General features: G+C 38.3%; 3 protein-coding genes across 3 annotated transcripts; 1 reads left to right on the forward strand and 2 right to left on the reverse strand.

Annotated features, from left to right (window-relative positions):
- Positions 1-439: 439 nt before the first annotated feature.
- Positions 440-5,583, reverse strand: LOC6568999. The gene is made up of 3 exons (XM_032741138.2): positions 4,768-5,583; positions 3,787-4,262; positions 440-2,097 (listed from the first exon to the last, which is right to left on the reverse strand). Exons 1-3 carry the CDS (start codon positions 4,938-4,940, stop codon positions 1,958-1,960), a joined length of 789 nt encoding a protein of 262 aa, XP_032597029.1. The 5' UTR covers positions 4,941-5,583; the 3' UTR covers positions 440-1,957.
- Positions 5,584-11,132: 5,549 nt separating this feature from the next.
- LOC6571587 (serine-threonine kinase receptor-associated protein) lies at positions 11,133-12,104 on the reverse strand. Its single transcript, XM_001995009.1, has one exon. The coding sequence runs from the start codon at positions 12,102-12,104 to the stop codon at positions 11,133-11,135; it is 972 nt and encodes a 323-aa protein (XP_001995045.1).
- A 7,293-nt stretch (positions 12,105-19,397) lies between these two features.
- Positions 19,398-20,483, forward strand: LOC6568997 (serine-threonine kinase receptor-associated protein). Its single transcript, XM_001995008.3, has one exon. The coding sequence runs from the start codon at positions 19,447-19,449 to the stop codon at positions 20,416-20,418; it is 972 nt and encodes a 323-aa protein (XP_001995044.1). The 5' UTR covers positions 19,398-19,446; the 3' UTR covers positions 20,419-20,483.
- Positions 20,484-24,295: the final 3,812 nt, after the last annotated feature.

A 24,295-nucleotide genomic window follows, 5' to 3' on the forward strand; every position in this document is an offset into this window, starting at 1 on the left:
GCTAGAAAAGCGAATATAATTTAAGTGCTTTGCTTGCTTTTCTCTAGAAAACATCATAAAATCAATTGCTCGCCGATTCAAGAATATTGTAAACAGTACGTGCATATATTATTTTTATTAGGTGTAGGAATTTTAATTGTATAAATTAACAGCCGATTAGCGTACAACGCGATAAAGATGCGCAGTGACTAATCGTGTGGAATGTGTGGAAGCCAATGATCTCTCTTATCTCTCCTCGGAAATTGTCTACTCTTTCCTTACAATTAGCGTTTGGTACGGAGGAGTATGCAAATATATGAAGCACACGTATTGGAAGCAACAATATAACATAATTAAGCAGTTGTATCTTCTTTGCAGTTATTTCTGCTTCTAACAAGTGAAAATACTCTAGTCGAGAGTATCCGCCTAGAAGATATTATTACAAATTACACTACTAAAAAATGAAAAACAAATTTTATTGGAAAACAAAAGTCAACTTAATAAGTGTACAAACTAAAATTGATACAAATAAACAAATAAAAGTCTACACAAATAAAATATAAAAAAAAAAAACAAACAACAACATATAAATGCATGTGTGTATGTGTGTTTGTACTCTTATACTGTAAGTATAAGAGTTGAAATTTGGATGATACAAAAATTGCAAATAGTTTGTCAGTTTTTTTGTTTTGTTTTTCCTGGTTTTTGTTTACTGGTGTTTTTTTTATTGTTGTAAGTATGAGTTGAAAAATTTTACACACATCATATGAATTATATATATAAATATTATGCGAATACTTTGGAGTTTGTTCTATATGCTAAGACTTATCAAATAGGATGATCGATGTGAGGGTTATTCAATAATATAGGCTCTGCCTACGTGTATAATAGTTTTTTGTATGTAAATATATATATAATTAGAATTAGAATTAGAATTATAATGTATAGCATTTGTTTTGTACATGTTAAGCAAAAATCGCTCTCATCAATTGCCAATCAATTTGGCAACGCGATCGAAAGCAATTTTATACATTTTGTGAATTTTGGCAATTTATGAAGTTTTGGTAATACTATTTAAGGGAAAAATACATATCATCAAAAGCGCACAAATTGGCAAAAATAAGAAGCTTAATTTTCTAATTGTGTTTACACTGGTCGAAAAAAGGACTTTTTGATTCAGCCACAAAAACTGAAACAAGAATAAATCAGACCTAAGATCAGATTTATAATTGTTAGTTTTGGGGCTTATTTTGTTAAGAGAAATCAATGTAACTCTGCTTTGATATATATATCAAATATAATAATTAATATATCGATATATAGAATTACAATATAAATGTAGTAATAATAAAGCAGAGCAACATTAAGTTGAAACTTTGCAAATTTTAACAGCAAGACCCAAAAATGTTGCTGTTAAAATTTAACAATTGAAATTTTACAAATGTTTGGTTCTTATAAATTTAAATTTTGTTTTTTGTTGTTTTTCAAAAGTGTGTCTCTAGGTGTTTGTTTGTTGTTGTTTATCAAATAGAAATTACATAGTAGTTATGTTGTTGTTGTTTTTGTTGTTAAGAACTAATCACTTAGTTTATGGCATTTCTCACTAGAGAAATCTAAAAAGTTTCATTTAGCTCGCAGGTGATACTTAAGGCTTACAGGCTAATTTTTGTTCTAGTACTAGTACTGGTTTTATTACATTGTTTTATCCATCGTTTAGTAACTGGCATTTTAAACTAGAAAAGTAGTACTATTAGTTAATATTCGCAACTTTCGCCCTTGCACTGCACACAAAATTCTATAAATGAGTACCTAATGTTTGTTTGTTTGCTTTCTTTAAAAACTTATACAAAAATTGTTATTAATGTGGTTAAAAAAAATTAAACATAATTCTTTTTTGTTGTTGTTTGTAGCAGCATTATAAAAATTACAAATAAAAATTGCAAATTGAGTGGAGTTTTCGGGTAATAATAATCAATTTTTAGTTGTGACGCGAACGTTTCAGGTGGCAACCAAATTGCGCACCCACACTGGAACTGGAGCCGGAATTGGTGCGCATCCGTTTGGCGGGTGAGATTTTCTTGGGTGCCTGTGCGAGACGCTTGCGCTCCTTCATGAACTCTACAAAGGAGAAAAAAACATGCACAGTTAGTAATTATTTTTAGGCATACAATTGGATAAAGTCAGCTGTTGGCAGCAACTGCAGCAGCAGCAGCTACCCTTATGGAATTGTGATATATTGTCTGTGGCAACAGCAGGCGCCGCCTGTTTTTGCACATTTTGATTTCTACTTAAATTGGTGGATTGTGGCACGTGGCAGGCACAGACGCAGCCGAGGGTTGCTGCACAGGGATAACAAATAGGGTGAGGCCAGCCAGGTAGTCGGCTCTGGCTGCATAAAATTACACGCCCTGTCAGAAACTGGGCAAGTTTTCGAAGGCTTCGCTGCACAAAAGTACAGCTAGACAAGGCCAAAGCCTCAAAGCCTGAAAATGCGGGCTGTCCAGCGCAGACAACTATTTTTTTCTTCTTTTTTATATATTTATGTTAATAACTTTGCCAAGTGGCATTCATAAAAAAAAGGAGAAACGAGTAAAATTATACAAAAGCAATCAACGTTGCCCGATAAGTGCTGCTGCTTTGGCGGGCGCATTGTTTAGCTGCAGTTCAAGCAGTCTCCCCTCTCTCTCTTTCTCTCTCTCTCTCTCTTCCCCCCTCTAGATCTATGCCTCTAATGAGGTCAACCAAAAAGCAGAGCCAACACACACTCACACTCACACTCGCACACACATCTGTTAGCATTTTATGCCCGCATGCAATGATCGCATCTATTTTTTTTGGATGAAAATCAACCCCCGCAGACGCAGGGGGATGTTGCGTGCATTGACTCTAAAAGCAGTGACAGCGGGGGAAGGGGGGGTCGCTGTCAAACAGCTGCAACGATCTGTTTGCAGCAAAAGCAACCCCCACTTTAACTAAAAATCACATAAAAACAAAGCTAATTATATGTGTTGAAGCACAGCACAACGAGCTGCGTTCGGCTTAAGACTATAATTTTGGTTTTCAGATTGAGCAACGCCCACGCGAGAGTTGAAAGTGGAAAGAAAACAAAAAGGGTTGCACAATGGGAAACAATTAAAGGGCAAACTAAAGAAGGAGCAGAATTGATTTGGGAATGGAAATATATATGTAATTAGACATTTGAAAGTGAAAATACCCAATGCCAGAAGAGGACTGCATTCAAGCAGCAGATAGGTTTGATGGGAACTGGCAAGTTGGAGGGTCACTGAAAAGTTGGAGCTATAAATCTGTTCTTCTTTAGATTCGATAAACATAATGCATATGTGGATACACATTTGAAATGGAAGATAGTTATACAAATATAAAGAACTATTAAATAGAGGTGGGTTTGATAGCTGCTGTAAAGTTTGAGCTATAAATTAGATGTTCTTTAGATTGAATAATAATTGTGCATATGTAGATATATGTAAATTTTAACTGAAAATGCATTAGCAGTTTTCCACATTGAATACCTTTATAATAGAGTAGAGCTAGATAAAAAATAATTACTATTCAAGAAGTATTTAGGCTTGACGGGGACTGGAAGGTTTGTTCAAAGCGTTAGCTTCTTTTCAGATTGAATAATACTAGTTGCCATTCAAAGCAACACTAAACTGAACTCCATCAACGAAACTCGGGTTAATGGGAAATAAGTGCCTAAAAGTCCCCTTTGTGCAATCAGGCATAGCGACTGGGAAAGGGGGACACGCAAGAGCGAACTGGAAAGTGAGGGGAATAAAAGATACTCACCTGTGATTTTAAGCTGTCGCTTGCGCTGCTGCTGCTGCGCACTGGAATTGCAGCTGACGCCGCCGGTTGAGGAGGAGGATGTGGATGTGGATGTGGCAGCGGAGGTGGCAGAGGAGGAGGCAACGCACAAAGCAGCCGCCGAAGAAGTGGACGCAACGTGCGTCAACGGCTCATCCTGCGAATCGTACTCCGTATCCGTATTTGAGTCCAGCGAGGAGTTCATCAGATTCTCTCGATCGGCACGTTCACTGAGCAATGCCTCCATTTGACTGGGCGTCGCACTGCACTGCTCGGGACGCACATGCGCGGCCCGGGTGAGGGTATACACCGGTGGTGCACAGTGCGATTCCTGCGTACTCACACGCTCCCAAATGAAAGTGGCATTGGAGCCGAGCGGACGATCAGCACGAAAATCATAGCCCCACTTTTGGCTGGCATATTCCGGATAGCGATCCAATTCCGTGCTGAAGGCGGAGCTGAGGTGGAACATAATTGTTAATATATTTATAATTATATATATATTTAATAAAGTGATCGCTGGGAAATTGAAAAGGTTTCGCTTGTGGTGTGGCATTTGAAATGTTTATAATTATTTATAATCAACTGATTAATGTATTTAAAATGCAGCACAAATAAAGTGTGAATATTTATTTATTAAGTGCTGCATAAATCGTTAAATTCACAGATTCACAATTGACTGAATTTTAAATAAATATATCAAATTATAACATGCACAGAAAATTAAATATTATATACACTAAAAAATTGTTATTGTGTATAAAAATTAAATGCATTTTACATAAATAAATCAAGTCGTAAAATGCACTTAAAATTACATATTCCACTTTTTATGCATAACTACAATTTCAAAGCGTGCTAAAAAAAAATAGCTGCATATTAAAAATGTTGGTTTTAATGCACTCAAAATAAACTCTTCTAATTTCGCCAGCGATCACTGTACCAAATTTTTGTTGCACTCACGTTTTGGACTCCAGCGATGTTGTCGTCGCCGTCGTCTGCGCAGAGCCAAAAAGATTGCGCTTGACGTGATCCAATTTACGGCCGCAGGCCAAATTGCGACTGACCGCTGGACTGGCGGTCATCTTGCAGAATTCATTCAGCATAACCGAATGGAGAAGGCGTGCACTGACCATGTTATTGTTGCAGTTGCTGTAGTTTTGTTTTGGATGTATTTCTGTAGTGGGCTGCGATGCGACGCAGTTTTGCTGCCTACGCTTTGGACACTTGTTTGCGAAATTGCGCGAAACGAAATGTCAAAGTTTTGCCGCCAAAACTTTTGTTTCTTTGTGCTCGCCTGTACGTAAAGAGGGGCGAGCTCACACATACACTTAGTCTCCAAATCTCGTTCGAGGTTGCGCCAGTATGAGTGAGAGAGCGTTATTGCTTGTGTGTGTGGAGCACAGTTATTTGTTGGTGTCTTTTGCTTCTGCGTTTTAAGCACTTCTCGTCTGAAAAAAGTGAAAATTGTGTTGTTGCCGTTTTGTCGAGTATTTGTTTAGAATTATGATATAAACAAATGCGCTGCGAACTGTGTTTTTTTGTCCACTTCAATCTGCTATTTATATTCGCTCGAATTTGCTGCTGTCTGTTCTTATTGGCCACACTCAAAAAATGCCACTCAAACTCAAAAAAAAACTGACGAGTTGAGCACATAAATTGAAGAAACTTTTGTTCAAGGTCTGATCGTTTTGTGTATGCACTTTTTTCAGTTTATTTTCTCATTTACAACTAATATTGTAACATATTATAGTTTTTTCGGTATTTCGCGTTTATGAGTATATTTTTTGTTATGTTTGAAGTGGCGTGCGCACATTGAGCACAACTGAGCTCGACGAACAGAATAACAAAACTAAGCGTACGTTCACGGTGAAAAATGATATTTATGTGCGGATGACTTGTCACTCTGAAGCGTATAATTTACTCTCTTCGTCGCTCACTGACTGCGAGCACACTGCATGCAATGTTGTTGCCATGTTAGCTAGCTGCCACAAAACGGCTAAAGAGAGCTGTGTATGCAGCCAGAAACTGAGAGCGGCTGTAAAGAGCTAAATATATGCAAACAGTTGAATGCATGTGTTCTGTTAACATTTTTTCTTTGTTTTGAGTTTGTTCATAAAACAACTACTATAAGGAGGGGCATTTATTATTTCTTCAAGTAGAAAATCGCTGTTGTGTTTTATAAAGCTAGCTGAAAATCTCACACTTAGCTGTTTTTCAGCCAGATAAGCAGCCAAGAGACGCTGTCAACTCTGCGCTCAAATACAGTCGCTCTCGCTCTCGAGCCAGAGAGCAAGAGTGCGAGACAGAGAGTGAGCAAGAACACAACCAGAAAAAGAAACGTCAAACAACCACCGCAGCGTTGCCATACAACGTGCTTGTCTCGTCGACACAGCAACCCTCGCATTCAAAATGATCGAAGAAGCAGCAGAAGCAGCGCTGCTCTGTGTTTTTAAATGCTCTACTCCAAAATTAAGCATAACAATTTGAATGAGCAATTTGCAATGTTACGTTAGGAACTCTAACCAGCTATATCGATAAGAGCATGCGATATTCGACTTGCTGGAAATTCTATGCTCTCTTCTGCTTGTTGTTGTCTGGTGTTGTCTGGTCTGGTCTGGGTTGGAGCTGTACTTTTGTTGAATGCGTGGATGGGTAGATAAAAAATGTTTTGGTTTCGGTTTGTTTAACCTAAAACTGGATTTTGTTGTTGTTGTTGTGCCACTAGTGGCGCAGTGGAAACAAAGTCAGATGAATTGTATTTAGGGCGGCAGACAGTTTTCACTTTCCTATTGTAACTGGGGGCCATCAAATGTGGGGCAAACTCTGAAAACTGTACAACAACAAAAATGCATCAATGGGCATCAGACTGTAAAGATAATTTAACGGTTCTGTTTTTCGTTTTTTAAGTGAAAATGATATAAGTTTCCCAAGCTTTGAGTCGTTGGTATTTAAGTGCAAAATCGTAAAAAATTAAATTACATTTGTCGGGGCAATAAAATTCGATTTATATTGTTTGCACAAATGCAATTAAAGCGCACACAAAAAACGACAAGAAAAAGAAGTCAAAACTAAAGACATCATTTGCTTTTGTTCCTTTGCACTTCACAAAAAGAAAAAAAAAAAAACGGAAAAAAGAAAAAAACCGAGAAAAAAGGAAGAAAAACGTATTGTAATTAAAACCATGCCCCGAGTGCAATCACCCCAAAAAGGCAAGCGACGAAAAACCGATCTATCGATCGATTAGGCATCCGAGTCGAGAGATTTGGACTCGCCTCTCTCCCTATAGACGATACCCTGTGCCCTACCAAGTGCCAAGCAGACACACCGCAGAGTTCTGTTTATGGGACACACCCTCAAAAAAAAAAAACACAAAAAAAAACCAATGAAAAAATATAAAAGAACGTAAATTTACACAGTTTTTAACAAATTTGGTATCAGAAATTCTGCCGGCGTTGAGTTGCAGTCATGCCTGAAACATAAACAACTCAAGATCTCATGGTGGGGTAGCCATATATATATATAGAGTTCGTGATCCCTTTACGTAATTCCCTCAAGTATGTGCAGGATGTCCTGAAAAACTATATGGGTTGCATTTTGCTGTGTAAACACACGGAAAAAGGCGTCGAATTGAGAACGAACGAAAGAAAAGAGGTAGCTCAATTTATCAACACACAATGGGGTGTTCTTCAAGTGCTACTCCTAATCCTTTATAAGGGCAGCCTCATCAAAGGATTGCTCAACGTTTTCGTTTTGGAACGTGCGGGTTTTAGATGCGTATTTGTTTATCCATTGAATTAAGCCAATAATGCTGGTTGATAATAACCTAAGAGCTCTGGCAGATGATATGTTCTTCTTATCCACAAAATTTGACATTAAAACTTCAGATCAGGGAAAAGTATGTCAATATTGTTTCTAACTTAGATAAATTAGGTCCCCAATTCTCAGTACAATTTGTTAATAACTTTATCAACGTTTCATGTTTATCGATCAATCAATATAGAAACTAATAGTTGTAAAGAAATTAAAACAAATTTGATAATCAATGAATTGCTATTATTTCTTATCCAGCAAGCTTGGCCTTAAAACTATGAAACAAAATATTCTATGCAGAACAGAGTAAAAATTTGTCAATGTAGTTTATAAATTACAAGATAAGTTCACATTATTAATCAGTCAATTTATGTCCAATTCTTAGTTAAATTTGTTAGTCATTTAATCTATGGTTTACTTTTATCGATCAATCAATAGTTGCAAAGAAATTTAAACATATTCGATAAGAAAAGCATTATTATTATATACCGCGCTATTCAATGGTCTTAAATTTGTCTTAGTCCCATAAATGCACTCCATTTGACTGATAAGGCGGATAAGCCCAAGTCGTTCTTTTATTGCACTTGGTCTACGATAAGCGGCACAAACAAGCGAACAATAAACAATGCCCCAAGTTGAAGGTCGCCATTGTCGGAATGTTATTATTATCTCATAGAAGAAACCTCAACGGTCAACGATTCTGGTGCTGGCTCTGTATAAAATATACGTTACACTCATTTCAAATGCAGCACGCCTTATCGCACCGAGCGGAACATAGACAATCAACAGACACCCCCCCAAGATATACACCAAATACGAGAAACTTAACTAAGTATGCACATATCATATGCCACGTGTTCCTAGCGGGAGTTCTCCCGTTTATTTTTTTCTGGAGTGTTCAGCTAGCGTGACAGAACAAGTAACGTACAAAATTATACAAGATATATTTAACATTTACCCATATAGCATAGCGGGTCTTGCGCTATAAGGAAATTGCCATAAAATTGTTTAGCTCACGAACTGTGACCGCAAGCCCAATTCCGACTGAGATACTCTGGGGCAGGTGCGCTATGGTTAAGGATATGTAGAGGTATTTTTCTGCTGAAGGGCTTGCTATGAAATTATTCGCAGAACGCAGCGGAAGTGTTCTCGATTGGGTGTAATCAAGTCGAACAGCCCATGGGAAAATTGTATTTTTTAAATGAACTGAAGTTGTGTGGGCTTACAAAAAGAAATTTGTTATTTTCCCAGACTTAGCAATGCTTTTTCCTATATAATTTAGAAATATAGTAGTTACTTACTACTTTGATAACTATGTATTAAGTAATTATTATAATATAGAAAGTGTTGAGGGATGAGTTAGGATATGTTAAAGTAATCTAATCAGAAGAGCTTGTTATGCTTTAACAACTAATAAATTCTCAAAATTAAGATATTCTTAGGTGATCATTGGAAGAAAGTGTTGATATCGATCAGACTTTAAATACTTAAATATCGACCATTCAGTTTTTCAATTATAATATTGAAATTAGTAAATTAATATTATCAGAATTTCCTTATACTTCTAATGAGTCCAAATGACGCAAATGAATACAAAAGTCATTATAATAAATTGAAAGCTATTCTTCAATCTTATACTGTCTCAAAAGGAACACCTCAAAGATCTAAATTTGTCACTGCAAGCAAAATTAAAACGTATTCTTCCAAGATCTCAAAAACTGCCCCTTTTATATACAATTGTGTGCTTTCTATTAGATCAAAATCTTTCCGTACGATCGTTGAACCCTCTGGCAAATGACCAGTCATTTATATATACAAAACAGAAATCGTAGTTTCAGGACATTTATAAATGACTTGTGGCTTATCTTTTGGACAAATTGTTTGCGGTCAACGCTGGAGTTTTGTTTCGACAGACGGGATCATCTTTAACAAATCGTCTTTGATGAGCCATATTGATGGTTGTTGGTTTGTTGTTTTTGAAATGCAATGCAAATATTGTGTGGAAAAGGCTAATATGCAAGTATGCAAATATTATTCCTGGCTACCGTACTGCAAACAGAAAATCCTTTTGGGCTACTGTGCTACTTGCAACCGCAATAACAATCATCATCAATCATGCAACACACACACACAAAAACACACACTTGTTCCAGGCCAAAAACCAAAAATAAAATGACAACTCATTTTCAATTTTATTGGAACAACTAGCCGATAAACAAGGACGGAGAGAAAGGTATATATATATATATATATATATGGAAAGTGTGTTGTGTGAAAAGGTTCCTCGCTGGCGTGTTTTTCCCGGTAAACGCGTGTTGAGCCAAAACTTGTTTTTATCAACTTCACAAATGTATAAATATTTATGGAAATGCATTTGCAGCACCACCAGCAGCCGCAGGGAAAACAAACAAAAAGTCAACGCCAAGTTGACAACAGAATCTGAGTGTAACTTAGGTCAGCAAAAAAAAAACTCCACGTTTTATTTGTATCTAAGTTTCTATGTACCTTTGTATCTTTGCTTTGGCTCAGTGTTTGCTTAGTTTATCATCAGATGCATCGCTGTTGCTGCTGCTGCTGCAGTTGCACCTACCCCAAAAAAAATCCAACAACTTTGGATGCATAATAAAAAACGTTTTCAATGCCCCAGAGGGCAACGTTTTGTCGACTGCAGTCGACTGTATAAATAATAATAAAATGCATTTATGACTCTCTGATTTGGTGAGAAAACGTGTGCAGCGTTGGAGCATTGAGAATACATCTTGGCTTTCACAAAAAAACAGAAAGAAGAAGTAAAATAAAAATCCTTTCAGGAACCTTTTGCTCAACTCAAATGCGCAACAAAAACAGGTTGAGCCATCAAAGTAAGAAATGAGAAACGAGTGAGATTGTTGCACAAAGGAGTGCTCGACTTGAGGTTATCCTCTTTTTCATATATCATTCTGTTTTGGGATATTGACGAATCTATACAGCAACAAAAATAACAAGAATATAAACAAATATACATAAATGTATATAAATATATATATAAAGCAAAATTAATGATTTTTAATACAATTCAACTGTGTAATACAGTTAAAATATATATATATGATTTCTATATGCTCACTAATATTTAATTCTAATTAGATTGAGGCATTGGCATTCCCCTTTTATTATTTGTGGGCTACAGGGCATACACACGAAAGAAGAAATGTTAGGTAGTTAGGAAGCGCGTCTCGGACAGGCTTATAGAGGCAGTCAATGAGGCAGGCAGGTAGATGAATTGGGGGCAGTCAATCACAACAACGCTGCGCAGTCGCAGACAAATTTATTAGAAGGTCCCAGAGCGTGACCCTTTTTTTTAATTCTTTTTTTTTTGTATTTCAAAAAGACCAAGCTGAAGAAACTAATGAAAAACGAAACGCAGGAAAAAAGAACGCTAAACACGTGTACAAAAACAACAACAACAACAAGAAAAAGAACTAAAGTTGGGTTCCAGTTTCAGAGTTGGATTGAAAGACGTATTGGGTTGATTGTTAAGACTGTTCGCTGTTGTCTTGGGTATCCCATAAGCCGTACTTCTTGCCCACCGTTTGCTGCCAGAGACGCAATCCGCCTTCCTTTGAGCCCGATGCAAAGACCTCGCCATCGGGACTGTACTTGATGGAGCGCACCGAGTGTTCGTGTGCCACAAAGCTCTCCAAGCACTGTCCACTGGCATACTCGAATCTGTGGATGCGTTTACCTGCCGCACACACATACGTCTCTTTGGCGGGATGCAAGGAGGCGCCACTGACACACATCGAATGCTGACGATGCTGCAGTACCTGAAAGCGTTCCACATCCAGAAAGATGACACTCTGAGCATAGGCGATAGTCACAGTGCGTCCATCAGCATTCAGTTCCAGCGATTTGGCATGGTGTGGCAGATTTATGGAATGCACTTGACGTCCATTCCGCAGATCCCAGAGTCGTATGGAGCGATCATGGGAGGATGAGAGCAGTGCCCGATCATCGCAGCAGAAGATCACATCGCGTACCCCTCTCGACTGTCCCTCTAATTTCATACAAATGTCCGGCCTATCCAGTTCATACAGATAGAGGTCTGTATCCAAACAGTGAGAGTATCGGTACAGACAGCCCACAGCCAGATATGCTGATTTGGCGGCAAGTGCCACACAACGCACCGAGCATGGCGACTCAAACTTTGCCAGCTGTTTGCCACTGGTTGCATTCCAGATACGAGCAGTGAAATCCTCGCTGCCAGTGGCCATAAGTGTGGCATCCCCATTGATGTCCACACAGAGCATCGCCTTACCAGTCTTTCTCTTCCTCACTTTCCCAATTTTTCCCACCCAATCTCCCGTGTCACCGTGCCGCAATATAGCATGTCCATCCTTGGAGGCCGATGCCAAATAATATCCCGAATCGCAGATCTGGCTAAAGGCCAACTGGACCACATCTGCCTGGTGACCCACACATTCCACTGGTAATTGTGCTCCCTCCATTCTCTATTTAAAATTCGCTATTCGCTTTAGGAATTCTGATTTTACAATATTTTTGATAAATTATATTTTTACACCTTTTCGTTTGGTTTTTGTTTGAAAGGGCTTTGAGTCGATTGATGCGTGATCAGCTGGAAGTTTTTAAGCAGTGACTACTGTGATGGAAGTATGAAATCTTCTAAATTCTGAATTAATTCTAAATTATCCGATTTTTTATGAAGAGATTTGAATTTGTTAGAAGTCATTTATAGATAGAGATACAGATACAGGTCAGATACAGATACTCCTAATTACAATCGGAAAAATATCCAGCAGATGCCTTACTTTGCTGTGCTTCGTATACATTTAATGACTGTTGAAAAACTAAACGAAATCTGAAATTTAGCAAGGACTCTGCTGGTTTTATACATCAATTACTTTGTTGTTGACTTGGTTCTTGTTAATGCAAGTTTGTAAAGCAGCTGGATGTTATCCAAGTGTGAAGTGTGAAGAAGACAAGCTAATTAGCATTTCGAATGAGTTTTGGCAATTACTTGAATTCATCCACGCAGCGCCCGAGTACATTTTGTGTGGGTCTTGAGCATTTTTGGGAAATCCGTTTAATTTCCTCGAGCTGCCAGCAGCAAAAGATGCACAACTGACAAAGGATAAGTCGAGTCAATTGCGGGCGTGTTTTTTCTGTTAGTCTTGCGGTTTGGCTCTGAACACACACAGAGCCACACACACACACACAATTGGCTAAAAAGCAGGTAACAGACAGCAGAGAGATATGGCTAAAGGACCCAGAAGTGAGCCAGAAGTCAGCGCTGTGCATTGTCTCGTGTGTGTGTGTGTGCACAGGTGTCATCATCCTTGACAGAGTCCCTTGTTGTTGGTGTAAAAACCACTTGAAGGCATCGCACGCGCTTCCTAAAATTGCTCACATGTCGCCGCCTCGGGAAGCGTTCATCCTTCGTCCTTTTGTTGCGAGCGCCTAATGAAAGCAAAACGTTCTGAAATATGAATTGAATCTGCTTTGAGTGCATTTAATATACATTATGCTTTTGTACAGCTCTCTCTCTCTCTCTCTCGCTCTCAGCACCACCCCCTCGTTAATATCCTTGGCTGTCAGCGTCCTTTTGACTTCCTGCGAGTAGTTTGCATACTGCTTTTGAGCCAAAGAAAAAATGAAATTTAAATATATATATGTATATATAAAAAGTGTATGTGCGCCGTATAATATCCGCCGAAACGTTTAACTCAGATTAACAAGTGATGACTGATACGACGCAAAGTCTGCCAGAAAATACACTCTCGGAAATCCTTGGGGCGCTGTGTGCTTTTTATTAAATTAAAAGAGGTGAGCTCAAAGTGCGGGAATCAGTTTGACTTTGAGGACTACAGCCAGGAGCAGTAGCAAGTAGCAAGCAGCAAGGAGCAAGGAGCAACGAGATTGAGTTTAGTTAGCAGACGCCTCTTCTTCGATATTTTCTTCTTTTTTTTTGGGAGTTGACAGCTTCCGTTCAGTTGTTTGGCTTAAGATAATGTGTAGATTGTGTGCATATTAAATGTCAAAGCTGTTAAGGTTGACAACTCACAGGCTTGAGCTCGGAAAGCTGTTGAAAAGGATGTTTAAAGGATATACTAATTAGATGCTAATTTTATAGATATAATGTAGCTGTAAACAACTGCAAATTGGAAACTATCCAGGTCAGCATTTGTGGTTAAAGATAAAATTAAATTTTATGATTATTTTAGAGACCGAAAACTGTGCAAAATAATTGAGTATGTAGCATAATGAATAGAATGGAATCAATGCACATTAGCTATATAGAATCCTTCTATGGAAACAAACGTTTAGATTTAAGCAAATACGAGTATAGTAGAAGAAATCCAAACGTTTATATACCTCAGAGAAGGATCAACAAGAGACCATCATTAACGGCATCAATGCTTTCTTCTCGGCTCACAATCCAGGCATAAACCACACACTCGACCACCACAAAATGCAATGACCCACAAGACGTCGAGTATGGGGATTATGCAAACAGAAGATCATTAGTGAAAGTAAGATCGATACAGGGATCAATGTACCCATATTTGAACTCTGACCAGAGACTGGCGTTAAGTGGACAAAATGCCAGCAGAAATGCTGTCAATTTCTATAGTCTTTTGGCCCGAAAAATAGAAAACCGCAAATTGCAGACTTACCCCCTGAAGGTAAGCAAACAGAGAGAGAAAGTGAGTGAGAGTAGAGAAAGGTAAAGAAAATTAATACCTGAACCCTCGATAAGAAAATGTCGATCGAACATTTTGGCAAGTCTGAAAGACTGTCCCCTTCCCTCCTTTGGAAGACATAAACAATCTCATTGTGCGCACTCGAATCAAATGATGTGTGAGATATCAATTGTCAAATTGACAATAGGAATTGACAGATCGGTATCTGTAACGTTCCAATAGATGCGGATGCTGATGCCTCGTCTCCTCTTTGCACCGTAATAAAATTAGAAGTTTATTGATTTGTCTTGACACATTTCGCACACAGCCAAAAATTGAAAGAAGGCACTGGGAATCTGGCAAGCATATTTTTTAGATTGATGTAAAATGTGAGCTACTTTTTGCTGCCATATTATCAATGGGAGTGGCCCCTGCTGACTTTCTCATTTACTGCTGCTGCTGTTGCTGCTGCTCCTTTCCTTACCCCTTGCTGATTTCCTGTTGTTCTATAAAAATTATATGCAATTACAAATGTACTGGGCATTTTATACATTTGCTGTCGCTGAGTTTGCCATAAAGTGCTCATTTTTATGAGTCCCTGTAAATATTTTGATGGCAAGCGCTAAAATATTCGTTGGACTTCCGCTGACGATAGCCAATTTTTCAGTTTCTTCATTTTTCTTCCACTCCCATATAAACCATGCTGCCGATGATGATAAGGTTCGACTTCTGGTTGTTGTTGTTGTTGTTGCTGCTTGCAATGCCTCCATTTCCGCAGTGACGAGCTGACAAATGAAGCAACGCTTCCGCTTCAAGTGTCCCTGTTGGACTACGCCCCGTTTTCCAAGTCACTTTCGATTTTCAAATAGACAAACCAAACTATCATTAATAGTCTGACTTGGCGTTTATTTTCGAGTAGACTGCGTGTAGACTTTTTAAAGTTGTACTAATTATTATTAATGTTTTCATAAATGACTTGTAGCCGAAGGGCTGTTATTGAATGATGCCGCCAGTTTTGAGCAATGAGTTCATTTTATTTCTATGCCTGCTGGTCATAGAATCGAAAGCCAAGTCAAAGTGGGTCAGTGTGTAGACTTTTTGAAAAAGGGTAAATCATTAAGTTGGCTTCGATATTGTTTCTTCGTTTTTCCTATAGCTAATATAAAACATTCCTCAATCTTATGTGATATTATCCATTCAAAGCACATCATAAAATGTCAGTTGATGTCTAAGTGCAAAGAAAAAGTTTTCCCATGTTGTTTTTCCGTTACTCAACCGACGTTTATCCCTTGTAAAACTCGTGTAAACCCCAAATTAAATTATGCAAAAAAAAGGAGAGAAAGAAGAACACGCTCTACATCATGTTAAAAACGCAGCTCAAGTGATCAATCCAAAACGTACAATTTTTGACACTTTAAAGTGATGGCAAAGGGGAAATTGCAACCAGTCTCAAAATTCGCTATGGCTGTCGCATTCACAGAGAGAGAGAGAGAGAGAGAGAGAGAGAGCGAGAAACTTTCTCTGATCTCAACGGACGCGCACATATCAATCAAAGTTCGTCACAGTGTCGGGAATTATGTCACTCGCTTACTCAAATTGCAGGATTGATGGAACTGATGGACTGCATGATGGAATGATGCTTGCAACTGATTTGCATAGTCGCAAAGAACTCTTCAACTGGCAGCTGTTGCACCACATTTTCCCATATGGTGGTTGGTAAAAAATATAACTTTAAAGAAAATCCCATTGAAAACTTTAAGTTTTTTATGCCATTTCTGTGTGATTTTCACTGCTGACAGCCGGGCATCAATCATGGATTTTATGTTTTCATGTAAGCAGATACCTTTTAAGAGTATTTTTTCCTAATTTCTATAGAACATAGTCTTCTCTTTTCTTTTTTTTAATTAAGCTAAAAGTATTTAGCATATGTTTAATTAAAATTTGTTATATGATACTTTTGTGCGTTGAGGAAAATGCTCGTTTGAGTTGAGGGAAATAGGCACTGAGGGTTAGTTGCCTCATATGTGTGATGTATGACAGCTGTTGAAATGATTTTTGAAATATTTTCAGTTTTAATAATAGCCGACTTACCTACTAATAAAGTCATTTGCGAAAGTAGCCCACAATTTAGCACAAAAACTACCCAATTTCTGTACGATTTGCAACTTGATGCCACATATATCAATCAATTGTCAAATGGGCTGCCGATTTAATGATCATTTTATAATGGAGCAATGAGCATTAAAATTTAGAAATAGCCAGCTGCTTGGCAGTAGCCATAAAAGTGGCTACCAAATACTTTATAGATCTCTGGCAAACAAAAGCCTCAATCTGTTGTTTATGACCAGCGCAAATTGGTTTATTAAATTGCCCAGTTCAGCTGGCTTTTCACATGTCAAATAACTTGGCATTTGAGAGGAAAGAGACACCGCTAAGACGTTGTAAGAATTTGGGTGGTAGATGTTATCTGTGGCAGCTCCTTAAGAGCCTGCAATCGCTTCCTGTCGCTGCACAGCTAATTACATCCAGGATAACAATGCTAAACAGGAAGCGGAAACTAAAGTGGCCGCTTGGATGAGTCTTCTAACTAAGCAGCTAGCCCAAAAGGCAATGTCACACAACAAAAACACACACACACACAACACACACACACACAACACACACAGCAGCAACAAACACGCAACTAAGCAAATTTAAATTACGTGCGCGTCGCTCCGGGCGCATTCATTAAACGTCTGCCCGATAATTAACGCCCTTATGCAGGGACATCAACTACTCTCCGTTCAGCTCAGCTCAGCTCAGTTCAGGTCAGGCCAGTCCAGTCCAGGCACAACAATACCATTACCAGTGTCTGCAGGACAGGCAAAAACTGTCCCGTGGGCCATTGTGACTAATTGATTCGCTCAAACAAATGTGTCGCGACGGGTTTTCCTCATCCTCTCTCTTACTCTCTCTCTCTCTCTCTCAATTTGCGGCGGCTAGTTAATCGCATTGTAATGTCACTTGAATAGATTTCTTTTTCTTTTTTGGAAATATTTTATCTCTTCCAAAAATGTATTTAAAACTAAATTTAGCATGCTCTGCCTTCATTTTGAGAGGGGAAACTTAAGATTTGCTTGGCTCAAATTTTGCTTGTTTAGCACACAAATGAGCTGAACAATAACTGATAATCAGTTGTTATAAATGGGATCTTAACCATGAAGACTGAAATCATAAATCTATTGCTGAAAACGATCTGCAAAGAATTTTGCAGCGTTAACTTCAACATGACGTTGGAACTGGAATTGCGTTGCTAAACTTTAAGAATAGTATTAGTTTAGAGGTCAAACTTGAGGTCGAACCTGAGCTCGATTATTGTTAGATACAACTTCCATGTTTCTAAATTAATCCAGAGATCAAACCATGTCCAAAAAGACCTGGGTTTTTGTTCGGTTCAGTTCTGACAAAGTTATGGAAAGTACAAAATATGACAAACGAAATTTCAAAGTTTGTTCATGAATTTCGAGTAAAAAACGAGTTTTTAAATTAAAATGTAATATTAATGTGTATTACGTAAAATACTTTCTGAACCAAGTCGCACAGAAAAGAATTTCATTTTGCTGCCAAGGGTTCCAAATGAGGAAACTCTTCGCTGCTAAGGAAGTCATTTTCTTGCTGCGTCATTGCGAGTTTTGTTTTATAGGAAATAAAATTAATATTTTTAGTTCACTTCAAGAGTTCAAGAATCCAGCCCACGACCTTATGCACTCCACACATATATATATAATTCAATGTAAGGGGGTACTGGGTAAGGGGAACTACTCAAAACTATGCCATTTCGGCAAAAATTATTGACCCGTGCGGGGCGCATTGAAGTGAAGCAGTTTGGAAAAATGCTCAAGTCACAAACGGACGGAGGGACGGACAGACTGAGGCATGGGTCTGACAGATATAGGCTCGTCTTGGAAGAAGCCGCCGTCTAAGGAGAAAGAGATAGAGAGAGTCGTGGTGGGGGTAGGTGAAAAACTCGCTCAAGTGGTTTTTCTATTTAGGAGCAACCCTTTCAACTATCTCCGGCTTGGATAACTGTCAGGGATTACATGCGGATTGGGTTCCGTGTGTTTCTGGGCTGAAAGGAGGCTGTCGCTAACAGTTCTCCAGACCAGTTTACGATGAGGAGTGGCGGGGGTTAGGGAGGTTGATAGGAATGGCCAACTGCCCGCAGCTGTGATGCTGACTTATTGAAATTAATTTTGAAAGGTAGCCTCAGGCGCGCCCTTTTGTTTTAAGAAAATATCCCTCGCTCTCCCTGGCAATCACTCATAATAATTATGTTGCATTGTTGTTGCTGCAACGTTGTTTTTTTTCCACTCAGTAATGATTCAATTAACGGCCCAGCTGACCAATGTCCTCGACTCCTCTTTTATATTTATGTGTCATGTGGGAAAAACAAAAGGGTTGTGTGTGGAAAATATGCAAACATATAAATATATATATATATATATATATATATATATATATATATACAAATATATTTGCATACGAGTATTTTATCTGGGGGTTGTCTCATCTGCGCTTTTCTTGGATTACAAGTTCCTTTCTCTCAGACTTGTCATAACTTTGGCTGCCAGAATTTATGTGAATGGGTTTCATCCTTTATCCTTGACTCTGTCTTCTTGTTGATGGTCATTTGAGATGCGCGAAAAGCATTTGTAAAGATTTTACATAGGGTGGCCTTCTCATCTAAAGCTTGTTTGGCTCTGTAATATTAAACATCAGGTAAAATCATTTTACATTCAAAATAGCATAAGCTAAGTTCATTAATGAAAATTCAAAATATTTGTATGTTGTTTCTGGAAAAGTTACAACGGTTTTTAATTAAATTTTACAGCAAATTGCGATGAGTACTTTATAAATCAAAACTTATTTAAGATATTGCCATAAATGAAACTTTCATTCTTCGGGATTTGACTTCTTATTAATCTTCTGGCAATTACTTCATAAGGCCTACAATCACAGTAGTCACTGCTTAAAAACTTCCAGCTGATCATGCATCAATCGACTCAAAGCACTTTCAAACAAAAACCAAACGAAAAGGTGTAAAAATATAATTTATCAAAAATATTGTAAATCAGAATTCCTAAAGCGAATAGCGAATTTCAAATACAGAATGGAGGGAGCACAATTACCAGTGGAGTGTGTGGGTCACCAGGCAGATGTGGTCCAGTTGGCCTTTAGCCAGATCTGCGATTCGGGATATTATTTGGCATCGGCCTCCAAGGATGGACATGCTATATTGCGGCACGGTGACACGGGAGATTGGGTGGGAAAAATTGGGAAAGTGAGGAAGAGAAAGACTGGTAAGGCGATGCTCTGTGTGGACATCAATGGGGATGCCACACTTATGGCCACTGGCAGCGAGGATTTCACTGCTCGCATCTGGAATGCAACCAGTGGCAAACAGCTGGCAAAGTTTGAGTCGCCATGCTCGGTGCGTTGTGTGGCACTTGCCGCCAAATCAGCATATCTGGCTGTGGGCTGTCTGGACCAACACTGTCACTGTTTGGATACAGACCTCTATCTGTATGAACTGGATAGGCCGGACATGGCTTTGCTATTAGAGGGACAGTCAAGAGGGGTACGCGATGTGATCTTCTGCTGCGATGATCGGGCACTGCTCTCATCCTCCCATGATCGCTCCATACGACTCTGGGATCTGCGGAATGGACGTCAAGTGCATTCCATAAATCTGCCACACCATGCCAAATCGCTGGAACTGAATGCTGATGGACGCACTGTGACTATCGCCTATGCTCAGAGTGTCATCTTTCTGGATGTGGAACGCTTTCAGGTACTGCAGCATCGTCAGCATTCGATGTGTGTCAGTGGCGCCTCCTTGCATCCCGCCAAAGAGACGTATGTGTGTGCGGCAGGTAATCGCATCCACAGATTCGAATATGCCAGTGGACACTGCTTGGAGAGCTTTGTGGCACACGAACACTCGGTGCGCTCCATTAAGTACAGTCCCGATGGCGAGGTCTTTGCATCGGGCTCAAAGGAAGGCGGATTGCGTCTCTGGCAGCAAACGGTGGGCAAGAAGTACGGCTTATGGGATACCCAAGACAACAGCGAACAGTCTTAACAATCAACCCAATACGTCTTTCAATCCAACTCTGAAACTGGAACCCAACTTTAGTTCTTCTTATTGTTGTTGTTTTTGTACACGTGTTTAGCGTTCTTTTTTCTTGCGTTTCGTTTTTCATTAGTTTCTTCAGTTTGGTTTGTTAAATAATAAAAATAAATGCAATTAAAAGCAAATAAATATCCTAGTTAAGAGAACTCTATAACTTGATCCCATCTGACATATTTATTCAATTAAAATACATTTTATAGTTGAATTGACAAGAAGCTGCTACAATAACTTATCTATCAGATTAATGCTCCTATAGTCTCTGAGATACGTCAGTTTATGCAGATGAACAGATAGATGGACTTAGTTGTTGATGCTGATCAAGAATACTTTGAGAAATATTTATTTATTTATTGTTGACTAACTCCAAAGAGTAAAAATTAAATGAAAATGAAAAACTTCTTTGATTATCATTTCACAATTTCATTTTTAATGGGTTAAGCTTACAAATACATAGATATTATAACAAAATAAATATTTAAAATGTGCCTCACATAAGCTAAAATGTTTCAAAATTGATGTGTCAGTTTTATAAGGCATCTTTGGGTCTGCATCACATGGATATCAGTTAACACTATGCCGACCTTTCCAAGTATTTGCCACACAAGAACATTTCACACTCACCCACACACACACAGACTATCTCTCTTTATCATAAAGTGTGGTTGTCCAAAAAGCATGTCCTTGTCTCTGTCCTTGTCCTTGTTCTTGTTCTGTTTGTTGTTGCTGCTGCTGTTTGCTGTTTGCTGTTGTTGTGTTGCACAGCTGACAGCGACAGTTGCTCGTTGTCTCAGTTTACAGTTCGAGGCATATCATGTCCACACTTTGAAATGGCATTTAACTTGGGCTAACCTGGCGCTTAAGGCCTGCTCGGGCATTTAAAAGGCTTAAGCTTTAATTAAAAGGTGCAGGCAAAAGTGGAACAAAAAGAGAACTCGACACAGCTGTGCTTCAGAAACTGCAGCAACTCGAGGAACTCCTGGAACTCCAGGAACTGCTGCTCGTTAGCATTTGATCTACGCGTTGACAGGCCGAGCCCGAGCTGACTGAATCCAGGACACTCAGATCCTTTTTCTTTTTTTCTTTTTTCTTGCGGCGACGTCATGTGAAAAAAGTGCAGTTAGTAATCGGATACTTTTATTGCTGAAAGGATAAACCGCAAAATGCTTTGTATGCAATGGCCATAATATAATACATTTTATAAGCAGAGTTCGCGCTCACTTCTCCCTCCCTCTCTCTCTCTCTCTCTCTCTCTCTCTCTCTCTCTCTCTCTCTGTGTGTCTGTCTCTGTCACATAAGCAGCTTAAAGCCGCCGCTGCAAAACTTTACGACTGTTGGCAAGCGTTGTAACCATTTTGACAGCCAAAGACGTCTTTTGTTTCAGCCGGCAACAGGAACTGCGAGTGTGTGTGTGTGTGTGTGTGTGTATGGGGGGAAGCCACAGCAGTGTGTGTGTGTGTGAAAGAGGAATCATAATAATTGCGAATACGTAATGGGAACTCGAACTGGAATCCAACAGCAACAACAACAACAAAATGCTTGGCAATAAAATTGATGGATTCGCTTCGCGCGAGAATAAAACGTGAATTTATTTCTCTCTTTTTTTGTTTTTTTGTTTTTTGTTTTTGGTAAGCGATATCCCTCAATCGGAAAGTAAAAACGCAACAATATCAAAATCACATTACACACAACAACGAAAAAGGTGTCCCAAAACGGACCGGAAGTGTTTTTTTTGATAAGTTCGGCATTTGGCCTTTTTGCTCTGTTCGTGGCTAAGCAGATTAAAGCGTTAACTGTGCATTATTCAAATAGCGGCCGCAATAAGCACATTAACGGGATTATGCATGGCCAATAAACGGTCAGAGCCAAAAATAATAATGACTCACATATGCAAAGAAGACAATTCTTAGTGATAGATATAAGCAACTCTTCTTCTCTCTCTATCTCTCTCTTTTTCTCCCTCTTTCTCTCTATCTCCAGCTTAAAAATCACATATAGAAAAAGTGTTAAAGAATCCAGCTAAATGAACAACCCAAGCAGAGGCAGGAGATTCCCTTTTAGGGTGGTTTCTTCGATTTGGGGTTGTTATCTGTAAAAGGGTTACACTTACATCCAAACTCTTTTGATAGAGTCCTGTCCGTTGTGTAAAAGGATCCTTTGCCGTTTTGCGAAAACTCGCCTTTGTTCGTCCTGTTCATCCTGGCTGATCGTATGTGCATGTTAAGTAGCTGTGAGGAGAATGGGATTTACGTATCGCAGTTGAAACCCTTTCAGTTTCTCAATTTCGCGACACGTTGTAATAAAATGTTTACAAATTTCTTTGCAAATGATCATTTTGCATTTCGCAAATGCTGTAAGTGATTTATTGTTAAATTAACGCTGGGAAAAATTGAACAGTTCTTCAAATCTTAATGACTTTGTTAAACTTGCATAATAGCCTCAGTTTTCGGGGGGTGTGAAAATAAGGAAAGTAGGCAATAAATGATAAGATGAGCAGTTTTCTAAAGGATTCTATTTTTCTGACGTAAAGTAAAAACATCAAATTCTAAAGAGTTGAAAAAAAAGCAGTTAAAGTTATCAGCGCCTTAACTTAATTTCCCACAGTTCAAAGGTAGCTAAAAACTATTCAATTTGATTAGTTAAGGAGATTTGGCGTTGCCTACTTTTTATTGCCAGAGTTCTTCTACAAAATAACTATAACCCAGTGCCACAAATTCAGATAAATTCAACCACATCACACAACTGAGAGGAAAAGCAATCGTTCATCGCCGAGAAGTAAAAAAACAGGCAAGAAACGCATTTTTTATGACTTGATGACCATCTTTTAATTGTCTGGGAAAAATGCATTTTTATCATTGGAGTGAGATCAAGTAAACTGAGGAAGAAATGGGCAGCAACACAAAAGACATATCAGGGCATTCTAATATGGGTGAAAAAGAACGGTTGAAATAATGGTTGAAAACAAGAAAATACGTTACAAATGCAACGCTTGGCTGACTGACGACGGCAACAACTCTCAACTGAATGATCAACTTCTCCGAGTTGGTCAAGTGCTGACTGAGATGTGAACTCGCTGAGACTTTTGATGTCGCCCCATTTTCGCGCCTGCGTTGCTATACACTTGCCACAAGGGTGTTCTAAATGCGACTTGAGGCAAGGCAGTTACGCAGACGGACAGTAATTGAAGTTAAACTGTTCTCTGTGAACTGGCTGAGTTTTGTACGCGGCCTAAGGAAACTTGGTTTGGTTATTGCTTTTCATTAGTCTATTTATACTTTATATGAATTATTAACTTAGTTGACTTTATTTTGAGAAGATATATACATATATATATATACTTATGTCTAACTATGTCCCCAATCTTAAGTTGCTGAATATAGTAATTTCAATTGTGCCTAAGTCAGTCAATAAATGTAAACATTTTTGTAACAAAATATTATTATTCTTATTTTTACAAGAACTTAACTTTCAATAATAAATTTTTATTTAAAACAATTCGCTGTATTTAAAAAAATGGTTTATAAGAATTGAGAAACCTTTCCTCTTGTCTCAAAGATAACTCTTCTTAAATTGAAACTCTTCTTAACTTCAAGTTTAACATCTATAATTATCATGAGAATAAGACCTGCTTAACAAGAAAAATTAATAAATAAAAGAAAAAATGTATAAATAAATCAATAAATCGTAAACAGTTCAATTTTAGCTCGTTATAAACACATAATAAAATCGTAAAAAATACTTATTGCATTATTCTGTTAATAAATACATAGAAATAATATAATTCTATATATTCAGCTACTTTGTGATTCCCTTTCAATGTCATCATTAT

Source organism: Drosophila grimshawi, unplaced genomic scaffold, assembly GCF_018153295.1.
Source record: "Drosophila grimshawi isolate 15287-2541.00 unplaced genomic scaffold, ASM1815329v1 contig_1367, whole genome shotgun sequence".
NCBI classification, from domain to species: Eukaryota; Metazoa; Arthropoda; class Insecta; order Diptera; family Drosophilidae; genus Drosophila; species Drosophila grimshawi.

Coding starts and splice junctions, on each gene's coding strand:
- LOC6568999 (XM_032741138.2), bottom strand. CDS start 4,940: ATGGTCAGTGCACGCCTTCTCCATTCGGTTATGCTGAATGAATTCTGC. Junction 4,263..4,767: donor ACATCGCTGGAGTCCAAAAC/GTGAGTGCAACA, acceptor GTTCCACCTCAG/CTCCGCCTTCAGCACGGAAT. Junction 2,098..3,786: donor GCGACAGCTTAAAATCACAG/GTGAGTATCTTT, acceptor TCTCCTTTGTAG/AGTTCATGAAGGAGCGCAAG.
- LOC6571587 (XM_001995009.1), bottom strand. CDS start 12,104: ATGGAGGGAGCACAATTACCAGTGGAATGTGTGGGTCACCAGGCAGAT.
- LOC6568997 (XM_001995008.3), top strand. CDS start 19,447: ATGGAGGGAGCACAATTACCAGTGGAGTGTGTGGGTCACCAGGCAGAT.